The sequence below is a fragment of the Archocentrus centrarchus genome, chromosome 1 (genome assembly GCF_007364275.1).
Source record: "Archocentrus centrarchus isolate MPI-CPG fArcCen1 chromosome 1, fArcCen1, whole genome shotgun sequence".
NCBI lineage: Eukaryota > Metazoa > Chordata > Actinopteri > Cichliformes > Cichlidae > Archocentrus > Archocentrus centrarchus.
Window position 1 is genome coordinate 14,411,046 of NC_044346.1, and position 17,595 is coordinate 14,428,640.

The window sequence follows — 17,595 nt, forward strand, 5'->3', positions numbered from 1 at the left end:
TCTCTCCTCTCTTCTCTCTCTCTCTCTCTCCCCTCTCTCTCTCTCTCTCTCTCTCTCTCTCTCTCCTCTCCTCTCTCTCTCTCCCTCCTCTTCTCGCTCTCCCTCTCTCTCTCTCCCTCCTCTCCCCTCTCTCCTCTCCTCTCTCCTCTCCTCTCTCCTCCCCTCTCCTCTCCTCCTCCGTCTCTCTCTCTCTCTCTCTCTCTTCTCTCTCCTCTCTCTCTCCTCTCTCTCTCTCTCTCTCTCCTCTCTCTCATCTCTCTCTCTGCTCTTTCTTCTCTCCTCGTACATGCTGTCTCTGTTACTTACAAATGGCATGCAGTATAATCTGTAAGAGTGTGCTCAGATGTAGACATGTAACCCAAACAAGGTGCACACAAAGATTTCACTCTTGGACAGGAGGAGAGATGGTTTCAAAGTGCAGGCTCCAACTAAGTAGTCTTAAGGAGAACAGAATGTTTTCAGGGAGATGGATGGGCACTTTTGAGGGATTGTGTCGCAACCCCGCCAAAACTAAAATGGCTGGATCAAATTGACTTCAGACAGATGAGGCAGTCGATGTAATATTCTGTGATCTGCATGCTAAAAAGGGGTCTGCTCTAACCCGGCATGCCGTCAAGGTCGAGCAGCACTGTAAAAATGCAGGTAGTTTGTTTGGTCGCCAGACTGAAAATGTGACCTTGATTATTGACTGTCGTGTCTTGTTTTATTGTAGACCCTTGCTAGTTCCACTATAAAACTGTTATCCTGCTGGTATGCTGCGTATTTGTGTTGAAGAAAAACCGACTCCCTTTTTCTAACATGTGATTGGGATTAGATAGAAAATGCACACGTTAAGTACTAAACGCACACACACACACACACGCATATATTTGCTGCCTCCTGTTTTTATTTCTGCTTTGTTCGTCTCAACTTAGACTAAGCAGAAGTCATTTCTGCATTGTGATCTCTGCTGTGCTTGGAGAGGTTGGGCCGCAGATGGTGGTTTATTGTTGCAAATAGGCAGTCTCGAGGTTTTACACCTCAGGTCAATGAATGGCTGAGCACAGTAATTTCACCAAACACTGATTACCAGATGTTTTTCAAGGAACGGCACTGGAATACTTATGAAGCCATCCTGACAGGCCCTTGTAGAATTTGTAATGCAATCATGCCTCTTTCTAATAAGACCAATTAAACAGTAATGGATGCCGGATATGAAGCCAACAACAATAATCGAGATACTAAAACATGCTTGAGTTTTTGCTTTCATTGTTCCATTGCTTCCAGCTGGCATTTCTCTCATGATAGTTTTCATTATTAGGTGTGCAGACATTGTCTCTCACAGATCTGAGCATTGTCCGAGTAACGCGCTTATTAAGGGGGCGATTTGCATTTCTTTACAGTAGGGTTGTCAAACGTGCAGCCTGCGGGCAAGAACGGGCCCGCCAAAGTGTCCATTCCAGCCCCGCTAGGTGGCTTTTCAAAGTATGAAGATTTTAAGGAAAGTCATTAATAAATCCAATTTTTCAGCCAAACGCATTGCAAGCCCTAGTGCAGTGATGCCAGGATTATTACAAAGGACGAGGAATGTATTAATGGAATTTATTGCACAGCCGCTTTGTGAACAAATTGGATCAATAAATTTGACATGCTTGCTTTACAGTAATAACGCTTCATTTTAGCTAAATGGTCCATATTCCATGCATCAAAGATTCAGCTTTACCTTTTTGAAAGTATTTAAATGCCTCTAAATAAAAAAAAAAAACAAATAACAAGCTTTCTTTGGTTCCCTTCAAGGCTCTCCTGAGGATGGTGGCAAACCATTCCAGTGTCCTGTTTGGCTTGGTCATCAAACGCAAGAGCTACTGGAAGAGACACATGGTCATCCACACAGGCTTGAAAGCCATCAGTGTCCGCTGTGTCCCTTTCGCTGTGCTCGCAAAGACAATCTCAAGTCCCACATGAAGGTTGGATCTTATATGATATATATATATAGATATGGCTTTGGAGTGCACATAAATGTTTAGACTTATATCCTTTGCAATATTTAACACTGCTGCATGTTTGTTGCAGCTGATAAATACATCTGAAATAAAGCAAATAATACTTGATGTCCTCCTGCAGTGCCAGAGTGAAGAAGGGATTTGATACTTAAACTTGTCCCTCTTTTTCCAGGTACATCAGCACCAGGACCGGGGTGAGACGTTTCAGTGCGAAACTCTGTCCCTTTACCTCCTCCCGTCACTTCAGCCTGAAGCTTCACATGCGCTGCCACCAGCACTTCCCCCGCACAGACATCAAGGTAAAAGAGGAGATCACCACTGACACAGAGGGCGAGGGCTCCCTGATGGGTGACGGCGGCTCCACAGACCTGAGAGGGACAGAGGTGTCCCCACTGCACTCGGACGCTCAGCAGCAGACGTCCCCTCCGGTCGAGGCTTCCTCCAATCACGTCCACATCAAGGAGGAGCCCCAGGAGAGAGACCTGTCTGTGCTCTCCCCTTTTAGCATCTGCAGGGACCGTCCTAGCAGCAGTGCCAACTCCCTGGACCTACCTGGAGTTGGGGTCGGAGTCGGCGTCAGATCCAGTCCTAGTGGTCCAACCACAGCCTCCTTATTCAGCCCAGGACATCACTACCAAAACGGCCACTGATCTGCTTATGAAGCTTTCAGGTTAGCAGTTTTTTTTGTTTTTTTAAATATAAATAAAATGAAAAATTTATGTGTAGAACAGTCTTTACAGTACTGTATTCAGTTAATGCTGTCCAAACACAAGACAGTTCATTTTAAAAAAATATACAGAAAAACAGCTTGCACAGGCACAGTACTGGCATAACTTCTGTAATCCATAATTGCTTTGTTTATTGTGCTGTTTTTCCAGCTTGACTTTTTAACTCAAGTCACTGTAATTGCACTTTCATCAAGAGTTTTTCAGTTCTTCCAAACTTGAATATGAAGACATCAATGCTGATCTCCAGCTAGATGTTGTCTCCCCTTTGCCTTAAGTTTGTTTGATTCTTCATTGTCACCAGAAATAACATTCGTAAGAAGTGTAAACACTTTTTTATGTTTATCGTCTCAGGTCAAGGCTGCAGTATGTCTCTGAGCTGTTTTTAATGGCTTATAAAAACAACGGAAACCTAAAATGTCTGTTAGTTCAAATATGTAGGGAATAGAGAGTTTTAGCTTTTGACAGCGGCGCGTACGCCAATGCATTTAGACTTTTTCTTTTTTAGTTTTTTTTAATGGGTATTAACATAAGAAAACATTTTAAATTCCCATTGGTGTTGTTCTTTAAACTCTGAAAAGAATAGAAATGGTTTACACAGTCACACTGCATTGGTCTTAGATGGGTTAGATGGGTGTTGGCATATGTGATTGAGCTGTTTATCTGTTATTGTGCTTATAAAAAGTGATGTCAAAGTACCACAAGTATTCAAACCGGTTTCAATAATACCAGAGGAATTTAAACCCTGAAAATACAGTTAATATACAACAGATAGACTCTGTTTAACAAGTCTTGGATTTGTGCACACAAACACAGTAATATTGCCCTTTTAAATGTGTAAAATTATGATCATCCATTCAAATGACCTGTGTGCTATACTTTTGTGGTACCTAGATAACAAGAGTTGTTTCTGATCCAAGTTTTAGCATAATGTGTTCTCACCTGTGCATATAGGTACTTGATATACATATGTATTGCCATTGAAAACATAGTGTAGCAGACTGATACAACAGCTTAAAATATTCAAGTAACATCACTTAATAAACCAGCACAGATGATGCTGGGATAAAAACAGGAAGGTGAGATCTGGAGCTTCAAGTCCATATTCAGAAGCTGACACGTCTTACTGATTGATGCTCAGAGTTTAATGTATAAGTGGTGGACACTGTTTGGCCCAGCACATCTTAACTCATTTACTCACATCCTACTTCTTCCTGATTCTCTGTACGGGGATAAGACAGCTGAGAAAGCTCTGATATCAAGCTTTTGCTGTCTTTTCTTTTTTGCTTATAAACTGGAGACCCCTGTCGGTTAATGACTCGAAGCATCAAACATAAATTGCTTGTAATCGGGTAAAGTGCATCTCACTGTATGCACAGCCACAATTGGTGCAGCAGAGTAGAGCGGAGAATGGTGCAGTTTTTAAGATCATTTATTCAGTCAAACATAAATGTATGATAGGGCTTTTTTTAAGCTAAATTGACACTTTGTAATGCCTTGTGGCACTTATTCAGCACTCTGCAGCTGGGCACAGATTGACTCACTAAAGCAGTCAGGGACTAAATGATTTGCTTAAGGGCACCTCGTCAGTAGTTGTTCGAGGATTCATTTCCTCACCGACATCCTGTCAGTTGTCAGGGATGGTGACTAATTGTAAATTCCTGGCATCTTCCTCCTGCTTTTCCTTGTCTGCGTGCATGTATTATTATGACTGACAAATTCAATTCCAAATTAGCCAAAGGGATAAACTGAATATTTACACAAGCTTAAAGGTTGTCTAAAATAGAGAAGACTACATATTGCCCATTATTGATAGTAAGTTTAGGACTTTTTTTTAAAAGTTGCAGTTGATTTCATGTGATGCAGACATCGGCATTTTCTTCAGCAATCTAATAAACTTAAGAAACATGCTGTTCTCGGGCATACAAGGTCCGACCCATGTTTAGATACATTTGCCATGTTGCAGAAAATATCAAAGGATGAGCTTGGCGACGATGGCAAGATTGATGGAAAAAAGGTTGACCGGGGTTGAGCGCCAGGGTCGAGGCGACGACTGCCCAGTCTTCCTCTTAATGCTGTGTAATTAGATTGAGATCTTGAGCGCGAGGATGGGAGGAAAAAACCCTGGAACATTAGATTAATTAAAAATTTATGCATAATTCATAATTAAAAAGGAATTCATAATTTGAAATGATTAGCGCCCTCAGCGCCATCCTGTGACCCCACCAGGATGCACAGGGACTCGGCTGGCTTAGTTAACTCCCCCTCGATCTTGCACGCCCCGGTTCCACATGGATGCCCCCTGGTGCCAGTTGCGCTTCACTCCCAGACTGCACAATCAAGCCCAGGCAACTCCCAGAGGAGCCAAGATGGCTCCCTGCAATGTCAGCCCAGTGTCAAGTGGCGGACATCTTAGTCAGGGCATCATTCAAGGAGAGTGAGGCAGGATATAAAAGACAGGACGAGAGGATGTTGAACTTGAATGCGTGATGACGGGTTTTTAATGAATACCACTTCTTTGATCACAAGTTCTCTCCCTTTGTTGGGGGGTGGAGTTAAAGAAAGAAGGGTTATGAAACTGTGAAGAAGTGGGCTCAGATCTTATGAGACTTACCCATGCCAAGGAGCAGCCAGGAAAGGAGAGGTGAGGAAGTTCCTCCTGGGACCTCTAGACTCTATTTCTTTGACCTCCCTGCCAACCAGATTGAGTGTGTACACGAGCAGCTCATCCCTCCTGCTTTTTACACTGCTGTCTCAGTGCCTCAATCCCACATGGCCTATGGGGTGGGGTGGGGAGAAAAGATGTATAAAAAAGCTGCAGAGAGAGAGAGAAAAAAAAAAAGGGGGGGGCAGATAAAGTGACAGCAAGCAAGGGAGAGGGAGTAAAGGCAAAGAGGGAGTTGCATTGAGTTCCCCAGGCATAAAAAGCCAGTGAACTCTTTGTGACCTCTGACATAATAAGCATATCATTTTTTTGGGGGCTGCCCTGCTTTCCGTTGAGTGTTATACTGATACCCTTTGATTTTTATCCTTGCACGCTGACACAACCGTTAGCTATCCAGTGTGATCCACATTTTGATTCAGAGATGAAAAGCCACAGAGGCACTTTGAAATGCACAGCCCCTACCCTGTGCCCAGTGGACCCGAGTTAATAATGACAGTGGGCACTGCACGCCCTCCAAACACCCCCACCCCCACCCCCGGCTGCGATGACACAGGCGCAACGAGCTTGACCCTGGCTGGGTGTGAATAATTGGCATGCAGGGGGTTGTAGGAGGTGTTGTATCTGTCATGATGCTTCTGCAGTTGTCTTATTTATGTGTTTCTTGGGAGATTGTCTCGTATGCAGTGCTTTGGTACAGTAATGTGACGCAAAAGCTGAATTCTAACATGTAAAACATGCAGTATGGCTCTGTCAAGGTTTGTATGTAATCCTAGCTATAGAAATGTTTGTCTATTGATGCGTATAAGAAAAAATATGGAGAAAAATGCTGTAAAGCTTTTGTTGCACTGTCTCGTGGCAGAATACTTTTGATTTTTGAAGTGTCTGTTCTTTTGTGAACACCTAGATTAATCATGTGTCCCCTGCTTCCAGCTCTGCATGAGCAGATACAGGCAGGCCTTTTGTGTGTGACCTCTGGTCCATACATCCCCACTGCAGCCATCAGTATCACTGTCCGGTGTCTAGCACACTGTCAGCTTTTGTTGGGTTCTCAACCTGCCCCACGTAGCCCTGTGCTTTTTTTTTTTTTTTTTTTTCTCCCTTGTCTGAGAAAAAAAATACAGCAGCCAATTGTCAGAGGAGGAGCAGGCCGGCGTGACAGAGGTGGAAAGCTAATGAAGTTATTTGACGGCAGCCCTGGCCACGGAGCTAGAGGTGAGGTGGAGTGGACAAGCGCCTGGCAGTGAGACAGATGAGGCGCAAGAGAGAAGCGTGGCAAGAGGGAGAGAAACGGGCAGGAGAACGGCGATGGAAGTAGCGTTGGTGGCAGGTGTCAGAAGGGTGTGATAACATGGAGACAAACTGATAGCATCGTCAAACCTGAGCTAGAACCAGCACAGGGAGCTGACACCGGGCCTTGGTGCACACACACAGAGTCACGAAACTCACAGAAGAGAAGCCCAGTCACCCAGAGATGACCATCTCCTCCGCAAATCTGTGCTCACTTCACAAAATGATCTGCCAGGGACTGGATGCTCATGATGCTATTGTGATTGTGAAATTTTGACAGACAAAAGGCCAAAAGTGTAAGCTTGGTGTTGCTGGCTGAATAGTTCCTGTTGGTGCTGTGCTCTGCCTTTTTGTTCTTGAGCCATCAGCTCGGAGGAGTAAAAAAACTTGCCTACTGGATTAGGCTACTAAATAATTCATTGGGATCTGTAACATAGATTCTGAGTGGAAATGCACTCTATTTATAGCGACAATCCAAAAGGTCACTGGAGTGGTGTGACTTTGTGTGCGAGTGCACGTCCTGGAGTTGTTTTTGCTCTCACGAGGCCACAGAGGAGAAGAATTCGAGAATCCAAGTTTATGTTGAGTACATATTTGTCTGTGGTTTAAGCGCAGTGTAGTGACTACGCAGATTTGAATGCAGTATGACAAAGCATGTGTTCTGTTGCATGAGGCAACACAAAGTATGGTTAAATGCGAAGGTATTTTTATGTGTGTTTGTAAGGTGCTGACCAAGTGCGCTGTCCCTGTCTGATCCGACATGGCCCAACACGCTTCTAATTAGAGGACGTCCTTCCAGGTGCTGACCAGGTTATACTTAGCCTGCCCGCCTGACATCTGACAGCATGACATTTCCAGCTGGTGCCATGTGCGACCCTGCACAACTGCCCCCCGAACTTGAAGGTCACCGCCCCTCCCCCCCATCCTCTTTTCCCTCCCTGCCGCTCACCCTCTTCCTTCTCGGCCTCTTGAACTGCAGCCCAGCCCAGCCATTGTGTGGCACTGTGGCATCACAACATCACATGGGTGGTCAGAACACCAGCACCTGTCCCCTTTCCCTGCCCCGTATCCCCTGTCCCTGAGCCCTCTATCCCTCCGGCATAGATCATCATTAATCAGAGGGGCTGGGGCCAGCACAGATTGATGAAGTGGGCAGGGGGCGGCAGGCCTGTGGCGGTTAGAGATGTTAGGTGAGACGATCGGGTGAGGAGTGGAGCAGATCTCTGCTGGGGCCAGAGGAGACTGGACAGCAGTCTGCCCAAGAGTGATAGCCTCTCTCATATCCATGCTCCATGTGTGTATGAGAGGGGGAGAGAGAGAAAGATAGATTGAGTGTCCACCCTAGTATGTACAAGCTGTTTCAAACTGTACAAGTGTCATGGGGTTGTGCCAGTAGATGTGAGGACGTGTTTGTCGTTGCAACACTCAACATTAACGCAGTCAAACAGCATTAGCATTCAAATGGAAAAATGGAAATCCAAATTTGGTGTGACTAATTATTCAGTTGAGCTACTGATATCTGCATAGTTTCTTAGCAGGTACTCAACTGTGGTGTCTGCTGGAGCATTCGCAAATTGATTTATTGCAGATTGCAGACCTTTGCTTTTACAGTGATGTCATCCTACAAATGCATTATTTTGGGAGGGTAAAAATATAAATGACAAAGATAATGTCTAAAGTAACATCTGTCACATTTGTTTAGCATATGACCATAGAAAGGAGACTGCTTCCTGACTCACATTTGAATTCACCCCATATCGCAATGCCACTATCGCAGATAATGCAGAAGTCATGTTGGTTGATCGCTTTAGATTTTGAATAAACAAGATCAAAGAAGACTAAAGCGCGTACACCCCATAGGTAATCTCTGCCTTTCCCTTCATTCCACAGCAGGGGTTTTTTATCCTTTAATAGGTCTAGTACAGTCCATAGCACTTAGTAAGTATAAAAATATTTTGTCAAAAGAATATTGTATTGTGTATCTTAAAACCATTTGACAAGTAGTGTGAGAACTATATTTGGAAATAAAAATGGCTTTAGTAACAGAACAGGCACCTGTCAGCTTTATCATTAACACAATGATCATCTTGTTAAGAAAGCTAAGATGATAAATCCCTTTATTAGTCCCACAATGGGGAAATTCAGTATAGCAGCAGCAAGGGTATTGTACAGAGCACAAACAATAACTAAGGTACAATAAAAATGAAAGTCTTGCAATGCACTGTTCTGTTGGGAAGCCTTGGGAAGACTGTGTTGCCATTTGTGCAACATAGACACTCTCCAAACCACAAAAAGGACCTAGACAGTATTAGGCAGGTGGCTTTGATAGTGTGACTGAGCAGTATAACTTGTGTTTAAGTAACTGTTTGAAGTCTTGTGTGACATTACACAATAATCTTTTTTTTGTTAAGTACTCAGTACTGACATTCTTTCTGAAAAATGGTATAGTGCATCTATACTTAATTGGTAGACAGTGGTATCCTTTAACCTTCTGTTCCCATAGCACTGTATTAAACAGACATAAAGTGTCTTTCCACTCACAGTAGGGTATATTTTAGTTCATATTTTCAGAACTTTTTTGTGTGTGTTTTAAAGCAGTTTTGTATTTCAACAATTTTTATGAGCCATAACCTGTAACAACCTTCGCTTTAGCACAGGGAGTAGTGGAATGTGCTCAGAGACACAAAGAGAGGCGCTTGCCCTGCTGTTCTTTTCTTGGCGGCTATCGGAAGTTGCTCCATGTCTAATTATTAATTATTCATCTAAGGCGGATTAGATGTGGCCCAGTTTCTCTTGAAGATGACTTTAGAGCAGAGGAATCCATGTGACAGTTCAATCCCTAACCTAGGCTACCCACTGCAAAGATGGCAGATAAGACTTCAGCTGATTGCTATCAGAACTGCTGGAATTATTTCATGTCCTTGTGTCTGAAGGGGATTCAGACGATGTCAAAAGCAAAAGGAAACGAGGAAAGCAGACTTTAGGTTGAGAGTAATATGCACAGAAATTAATGGGTTGGGGGTAGTGGGGGGGGGGGGCTGTGTGAAGGAGAAAAGAGAGCAGAGGAATTCTGAATTTGATGTGGATACCCTGAAGACCAAAAGAGATCATGAGATTGTGCCCTTGTTTTTGCCCTGCATCATGCCAGCTGTTGGCCTATAAGAACTGTGAAATCTCGTTATGGAAAATTTTGTTGTTCATTGGGTTTTTGTATTTTCACAATGCTGTGATAGGGACAGTGGATACCATATATCTGACTTCTTGTAAAAGCTGAGTTCAGCTTATGAAATACATTTCAACTTATAGTAATAAACTTTCAGACCTCACTTTCTAGGTCGTTACTTTGATTGGATAATCACTTTTCCTCTGATCTCTTTTGTCTCCTTTGACTCCAGCGGCCAACCAGAGGGAGACACTCAAATCTCCATTCCAACTGAAGGAAGAGCCCAAAGTGGAGGAAGCACTGAGCCCTCGACCATCCTCCCAGTCCCAGAGCCAGATCCAGCCAAGCTTCCCTACGCCCTTTGGCCAGGACGGGCCAACTGTGGCTGCAGCAGCCACAGATCGCCCGGGGTCACTGAAACCGAGGGAAGGAAGCCCCATGGCTAAGAACAGCTTGCTGAGCCAGGATATCAACATTAAGGTGGCCTCTGAGCTGCTCATTAAGCTTTCAGGTAGGCTGTCTACTTATCTGTAGAAATGCAAATGAGCTTTATAGCTCTCAGATCGACCTTTGCAACAGTTGGCACCATTCAAGTTCCCTTAAATCTAATCAAAGACTAAATATGTGATCTTGAATTTGTGTGTATATATATTGAAATCATATACTGTATTTCCTGAGTTTATTCAAAGCAGTTTATGGAAACGTGCTTGAATATTTGAAAGAACGGTCACGACGGTCACGTAAGTAGTTCTAAGGAAATAACAGGTCACGCAGTGTGATCTTGTTATTTATTGTACCAGTCGGCTGTTTGAGTTCCAGATCAGCTCAAGAGGTTACATGTAGGCCAAAGGTTTAGATGCTGATTGGCATAAAAGGGTTCTGTTTTGGGTTTTTTTTTTTTCTTTCCAACTTTGGCGTTCCTTACAGAGCTAAAATTGAAGCGAGCAGTATATACCTGCAGGTGGAAAAGCATCTGTGATAGAAATTGTCTTTGTTTCTTTGAAGCCTCTGTTTCAGTTTGGTTTTATATATTGCAATGTTTCCTGTTCCCATGTCCCTGAAAACAAGGCCAGCAAATGGCAAATTATATAATATTATATAATCTGCTTGCATTGTTGAACTTAAAATCAACCCTGGCTTGCCCCTTGTTCCGTGTCAGGCAGTTTAAGAGCAAGAGTTTCGACATGAACCATATCTCAACCTGTGCAGGCCGCTCTGACATCATACAGTGTCGTGTGATTTAGCCTTTGCTTCTTCTGGTTCCTCAGGCATGGACTCAAACTTGATTCCTTACTTTGGAGCACATAAACGCACTGCTGCAGCTGCACTAAGCATTACATAAATGCAATCATTGTTTTTAACTTACGATACGGTTTGTGTCACGGCTAAATAAAGTGTTAGAGCAGGCGCTTTTTTTAACCTGCATCAGAATCTCTACTGAATGCCAGGTCCAGTTCAAGTGTGTTATGGACAGGTGTTTGTCCACTGTGGGCTGCTGGAGTGTGTCTCTCAGGCAGTCAGGAATAAAACAGGCTGAAGTATGCACCGACACAATCAGCTTTTCTAACTACATGTGAGCAGAATGATTCTTTCCTTATTGATTACTTAAATGCAGTTCTGTGTACAGCACAATAGTTTTTTCCCTTATAAATACAACAGGATGGCAGACTGATTTAGACACTGGAACAGCACAACCATAAAATGTACAGTGTGGCACACTTATGCAAGTATGCATCCACACTGTACAAAAAAAAAAAAAAAAAAACCCAAAGCAAATGGCTGTGTGACGGTGGCGCAGTGGGGCGTTGCTCCATCCGTGGCTCTTCATCCTGTGCCAATGCGTGCATGCTTGACAGACACCTCACACACACCGGTTGCCATTGTTCTCTCTGGGTCGACTGGTGTTCAGAGTGACTCATGCTGGCTGGGAGCTCTGTGATACTACACGTGTGTTGCTCCGCTGCCTGCCCCCAGGTCACGTTTCTCTGTGTGTGTGTGTGTGTGTGTGTGTGTGCGCGTGTGTGTGTGTGTGCGTGCGTGCGTGCATGTTCGCATGTGTGTGTGTGCATGTGTGCTTTTACTGAAGACAGAGATTCCATGATTGGCCCGTGAGTGTAAACAGAGAAATTGAGACAATGCTTAGGGGCTTTATATAATTCCTTCACTGTACTCCCTCTACCTATGCTCTTTGTTTCATCATTGCTCTTTCCCGTCCCTGCACTGACGTTATCCTGCCAGTCTATTTGGTCGTCAAGCAGCATGACCAGCATTTATCCCCTCCCATTACTTACACTAGCTCTGCAAGGTTGACCTAGGTTAGGGAAAGATGCTGCAGCGTTCATCCGTCCACTGGCTCCCTCTGCCCCCTCACACAGTCCTCGGAGCGCAGTGCCGTCCATTGCCATGGCAACAGTGGGGGTGGTAGATGGAGAGGGCTGTCTAGAGTGACAGCCTTGACAAGAGTCTGGACCCTCAAATGACCCTGGGGGGAAAGGGAGGGAGGCGAAAGATGGTGAGGAGGACAGGAAGGAAGCGGAGAAAGGTCATTGCCGTTACAGTCACGTGTGATTACGATCATGAGGTTCAAGGGCATCTGCACTGTAACCTCTCTCTGTCTCTGGTTAAAGGTCAGCCCCAGTACACAATAAGCCAGTGAGGATACTCGAATAAGAAAAACACATTGGGATTTTAGACTAAAACATCCTTGCCTGTCTGTTTATTTTCCACATACTTGTATGTCAGTACAGCAAATGGACACAGCCTAATTAAATTTCATCTGCTCATCCTTCCTCGACCGTGGCATCGGACAGTCAGAGCAAGTGGGGTTGTCATCATTACTGCCCATTGTGCTGTAACATGAGTTGCATCATTCCTTTAACTAGGTCACATCTTCTTCTCTTCTCTCTCCCTCTTCCTCTCTTCCTTATCAAACATTTGTTGGTCGTGTATAGTCGCCTTGCTCGCGCTACCTCCCCCACATCTGTTTAAAAATCAGGCTGCTGGTGTCTGGGGGCTAATTACGCCAGGCTAAATAGTCCCTGGCGCCAGCGGCTAACGTGTCCTAGCAGATGGGCACTGGTGTTGCAGGGCAAGGGGAACATGGCGTCACAGGAAGGGAGGGGGAGAAAGGGGGGGGGGGGGTGTAGGGCCCTAGGTGGTGCCCTGGCAGACTGGCATCGTGTGGGTAACAGCCGTGCCACCCACTCACCATCCAGCCACCCTCACCATAGGTGTGAAATCGCACTGTACTCACTTAACTCATTCCTTATTCCTTAGGAACAGGCCTTGCATCTCTGAGGACATTTTACAGGCCCTCTCCCCTCTGTAGTGCTCGTTACTTTGCTAATAAAAGTTGCATTAAGCAATTTTGACCACCGAGGAGCAGAAAGATTTAGAGCAAGCAGTTGACAGCAACACCTTTTTAACATATGAGGTTGTTTTTATTGTTGTTGTTATAGAAAGCTACCCTGTACATACTCATTCAGCAGAAATGGTCACATCACACTGAAGCCTGTTCTGGTGTCCATTCAATTTTAGCTGTAATACTGACTGGCAAGTCCCCTGGTTTAGTCCACGACCTCTGTGATAGTGGATACCTGTGATTTTATTAGAAACTGTAATGTCTGGTTTTTGTCTGCAGAGCAGTATCAGTTAACTAAATTTAAGAAGAAGCAGCTTTTTTCAGGTTATTTCCAGTGGCAGTGGCAGATCTTGTAGCAGTGGCTAAATCTAATTGATTGATAATTAACAACCAGCTTCACCTGGCTTCCTAATTAACGGACATGACAAGATTATCTCAACTGTAGCAGCCACAGTAACATGATAATGTTTAACCACAGTGCAGAACTTAAGGGCGGTTGTGGGTTTCTTTTCTTGAAATAAATATTTTTCACTGACAAAATACTTTAGCCGCAGTTTTGTGAACAGCCCATAAAAATAATGATTAAAAAGAATCCCATGAAAATTGCTGGCTCATTTTGATAAGCAAACATTTGATCCTCTTTGATGCAGCGCCTATACATAAAGGTGATACACTGGAATACATCTGTCTTTTTTTTTATTTAAAAAAAAAGTAGCAATATATGTTTTGTTCCAGAGTTAATATTGTCCCCTTCAGAGGAAACAACTTGTTGTTGGTGTTTAGCATAAATGCTCAGCAGTTTTCAACATCTTGCTGTGATTTTTGACATTCCTTTTGAAGAATTCCTTCAGTGGCAATGTGTTTCAGGGTTTCTGTGCATGCACTACTTGTTTCAAATCCCCACACAATATGAGTTTCACATCTGGGCTTTCACTCAGTTGGTCCACAACCCTCCTTTTGTTGGCAGATTTGCTATTATTGTGATTAGGATTATTATTCTGTTGAAAGAAACAGATGCCTCACAGGTCATCAGCTGGCAGCTTTGTTAAACACACATGCTGACCTTTGTGGTAGAGTTGCAAAGAAAGTTTGTCTGAGTTTCTGCCTATCTTGAGCTCTTCATTTTAATGGCCAGCCTCAGATACAGAAACACTGATGTACTCGTCTTCCTCTAGATTCTCCCACTTCTCTACTGGTTAGAGTCAGTTTGGTCAGTTCTGTGAAAATACACACAGTTGAATGACACCCTTTTTTTTTTTTTTTTTTTTTTTTTTGGCAATTTCCCACGTGGGCTGATCATTTCTGAGTTTCAGAAGAAGCTCTTTTTTGGCCATTTTAAAACTGTAATTGTACCCACAGAGATACTCAACTAGCCAAATGTATCACTTCTGTATTTAGCAGATCAGCTTTCATGTGAACAAACTGTTCATCCATCCATTTTCTTAGACCAGGGGTGGGCAATTAATTTTCCCAAGGGGTCACATGAGAAATTGGAACTGTTGTAGAGGGCCGCACCAATAAGCTGAACTGAATTCTGTTCAATATTAATATCTCTTTATAAACTGTTACTGCTAGAGTTAGAGTAGATTTTACAGTTAGGCAATGAAAATGTGAAATCGGCGTAGTAAAAATGCAAACATATTATTGCAATTTAACATTCCCAAAAACAGTTGTGAACAAAATGTTCTCTTTTTTTTTTTTTTTTTCTCTTCTCAAAACGTCAAAGACTTTTAACTTAATAGTGCCATTGCTGTTTTGCTTGTCATTTAATTTCTTCATCTGCAGTTTTTCAGTTCTTTTGTTCTTGTTCAGTGAGAAATCTGGTCTGTTTTGGGCTTAGACAAGTTAGTCAGATTCAGTGTCTGAGGTTAAAATGTGGAAGTCAGTCATTATCAACAGAAAACGCAAGATCTGCCTTCCTTTCTGGAACTTCTTTGCCTTTTCTTCTCATAAAACTTGAATTTCTGCTCTCAGGCCCCATAGCCCTTGTAGCATTTTGCTCAGGCTGAGCCACCTGTCCGCTGTGTGGTAGCCTATGTCACCATGTTCAGTCTCATGCTCGTCCAAAAGAGCATGCAAACTGTGATTCAGTGTTGTTGCCCTGATGTAGTTAGCTAGTTTAGTTATAATATGAACATGGTTCAATTTTAGCACTAACGCAAGACCTCCTGGTGTTTTAACACAATGCAAAAATACCAGTTTCAGTTGTAATACCTTCCACTTTGTCCCATTTCAGCCCAAGCACAACCAAGCACACACTTACCTCTGTGAGCAAATGACTTCCTGTCATAGTCATTTTCATTGAGTACATTGCTGCCAGCTCCTCCATAAACTCAAACTCTGTTATAGTTAGTCATCTGTTATCTTTAATTTATTTGGTGGCTGAAATGGGACAGATTGCATGATGTATACCGTATTTTCCGGAGTATAAGTCACACTTTTTTTCATAGTTTGGCTGGGGGTGCGACCTATACTCCGGAGCGACGTATATGTGACATTTATAACACATGAACCAAAATACTCCAGCCACTTGACATCTCCGTGAACCGGAGCTTTAAGGCAGTCTTGCGTAACCTGTGGGCGCAGTGGATGATGGATGGAGAGCACAGCTTAACGGCAACTGGGAGAATGCGCCACCCAACTTTCCTGGAAGTCATTGGATGGATCAAGAAAACATGGGCTTCAGTGACAACCAAACCATCCTGTTGGGATTCAGAAAGGCTGGAATAATTGGAACTGCAGCTGACGACGAGTCTGACTAATGCGACACAGAAGAGGAAGCGGCGCTTCGTCTACGGAATTGTTTAGAAGTGACACCGAGGATGAAGAATTCAATGGATTGATGGTTTGGTTAACTTGTTAGTATGTTCTTTATGCTATGGTTATCTGAATAACTTAATGTTACGTTAACATACCGAACACGTGTTCGTTGTGCGTCATGTAGCTGAATGTGTTACGTTAGCATAACGTAGGCGTAACCTTGTTCGTCCTGTTCTTTAATCCATTATTATTTTAAATTGCCGTTCAAGATGGAATTTCTGCTCTGGGTCTCGGATTCTAGCAACCCCCCCCCCAAAAAAAGTGCGACTTATAGTCCGGTGCGACCTATATATGTTTTTTTCTTCTTTATTATGCATTTTTTGGCTGGTGCGACCTATACTCCGGAGCGACGTATAGTCCAAAAAATACGGTACTTATTTACATTGAATCCTAATTTTCTGTTCCTATTATCTATTTCCTTTGAATAGATAAAGTGCCAATGGAACACAACATATAGTTTGCTGAAAATCTCAGATACACATACCTATATGTTCCATTTAAAAAAATCATAAAAGATTTATGTTGACTTATTCCATTAATCATTATTTCTTACTTGCATTTCTGATCAGTATAATGTGAATGCACAGTATATTAGATGAAAACACATATGACTTTCTTTCAAAAACAAGGACATTTTTAATTGACCTTTTCCTTTTTAGTAAATAAGTGAGTGCGATTGTAATTTTCTCTCTTCACTTTCATGTAAAAGGATTTGGTATTTACTCAATATAGCCCATCACAGCATAATGCCTGAGCACTTCACCATTCTAATTCAGAACGCTGGTATTACTGTACAGTATTACTTTATATTAAGCTCTACACTGCTCTGGCAGTGTCCTCACTGTGCCTCCTCAGTGTGGCCGCTTGCTGACCTCTCCTACTCCCTCCTTCCTATTCCATATTCTGTCTCACCGGCTCCTCATCACTGCCTATAGTTCTGTTTACAGAAATGCAGAGTTGATTCCTTTTGCCCCTTGCTAAGTGCATTTGCTTCCTGAGCGCTTGGTAATGTATGCGGCAATGATTGACAAAATTACTGAGGAAATCACTTGGCACCTTTTGTCCTGACCTTTATATGATAAGGCTTTAGCATCCTTAGCTTAGCTCTGGCTTGTGTCCAATGTTTTTGTTTAGGAGCACTTCGTAAGGGCCCTGTCTGGCTTCTTATGGGCTATATATCAAGCACGCTGCTCCAGAGTCAGATGTAGCTGCAGTTTGCAACCGTTGGAAGACTGAACTACTGAGCACTGGCTGGTCGAGGATCAATTGTAGCAGCAGCTGTCTGTGAAGTCTGCAGGCAAGGCTGCTGTGGCTCCCACATGACATGCAGTCTCTACACTGCAGCCTTTGAAGCGCCTGAACTCTTCACCCCTGTCTGAGCAGGTCGGCTAGAGAGCAGCAGAATAGAGAGATTGAGAGAGCAAGGGATGGGGGCAGGGATGGAGAGAGATGTGGAATAACAGAGCAGGGAGGAGTGTAGACTAGGGTAACGGGAGGGGGAGAGGTGGAGAGGTTGTCATTTAGGCTCTAGCTATTCCTCATCCTTCTGTCCTTCTCCGGCTCTTCTTTCTCATTCTGCTTTTTTCTTTCCC

The 17,595-nt window shown here is 43.4% G+C and overlaps 1 protein-coding gene across 1 annotated transcript in view; it reads left to right on the top strand.

Annotated features, from left to right (window-relative positions):
• znf827 (zinc finger protein 827) overlaps positions 1–17,595 on the top strand; it is a 75,045-nt gene that overhangs the window by 25,037 nt on the left and 32,413 nt on the right. Inside the window, 7 exon segments of the mRNA XM_030743280.1 lie at positions 1,777–1,816; positions 1,818–1,879; positions 1,882–1,946; positions 2,155–2,196; positions 2,198–2,605; positions 2,607–2,652; positions 10,055–10,333. Coding sequence (XP_030599140.1) covers positions 1,777–1,816; positions 1,818–1,879; positions 1,882–1,946; positions 2,155–2,196; positions 2,198–2,605; positions 2,607–2,652; positions 10,055–10,333 — 942 coding nt within the window.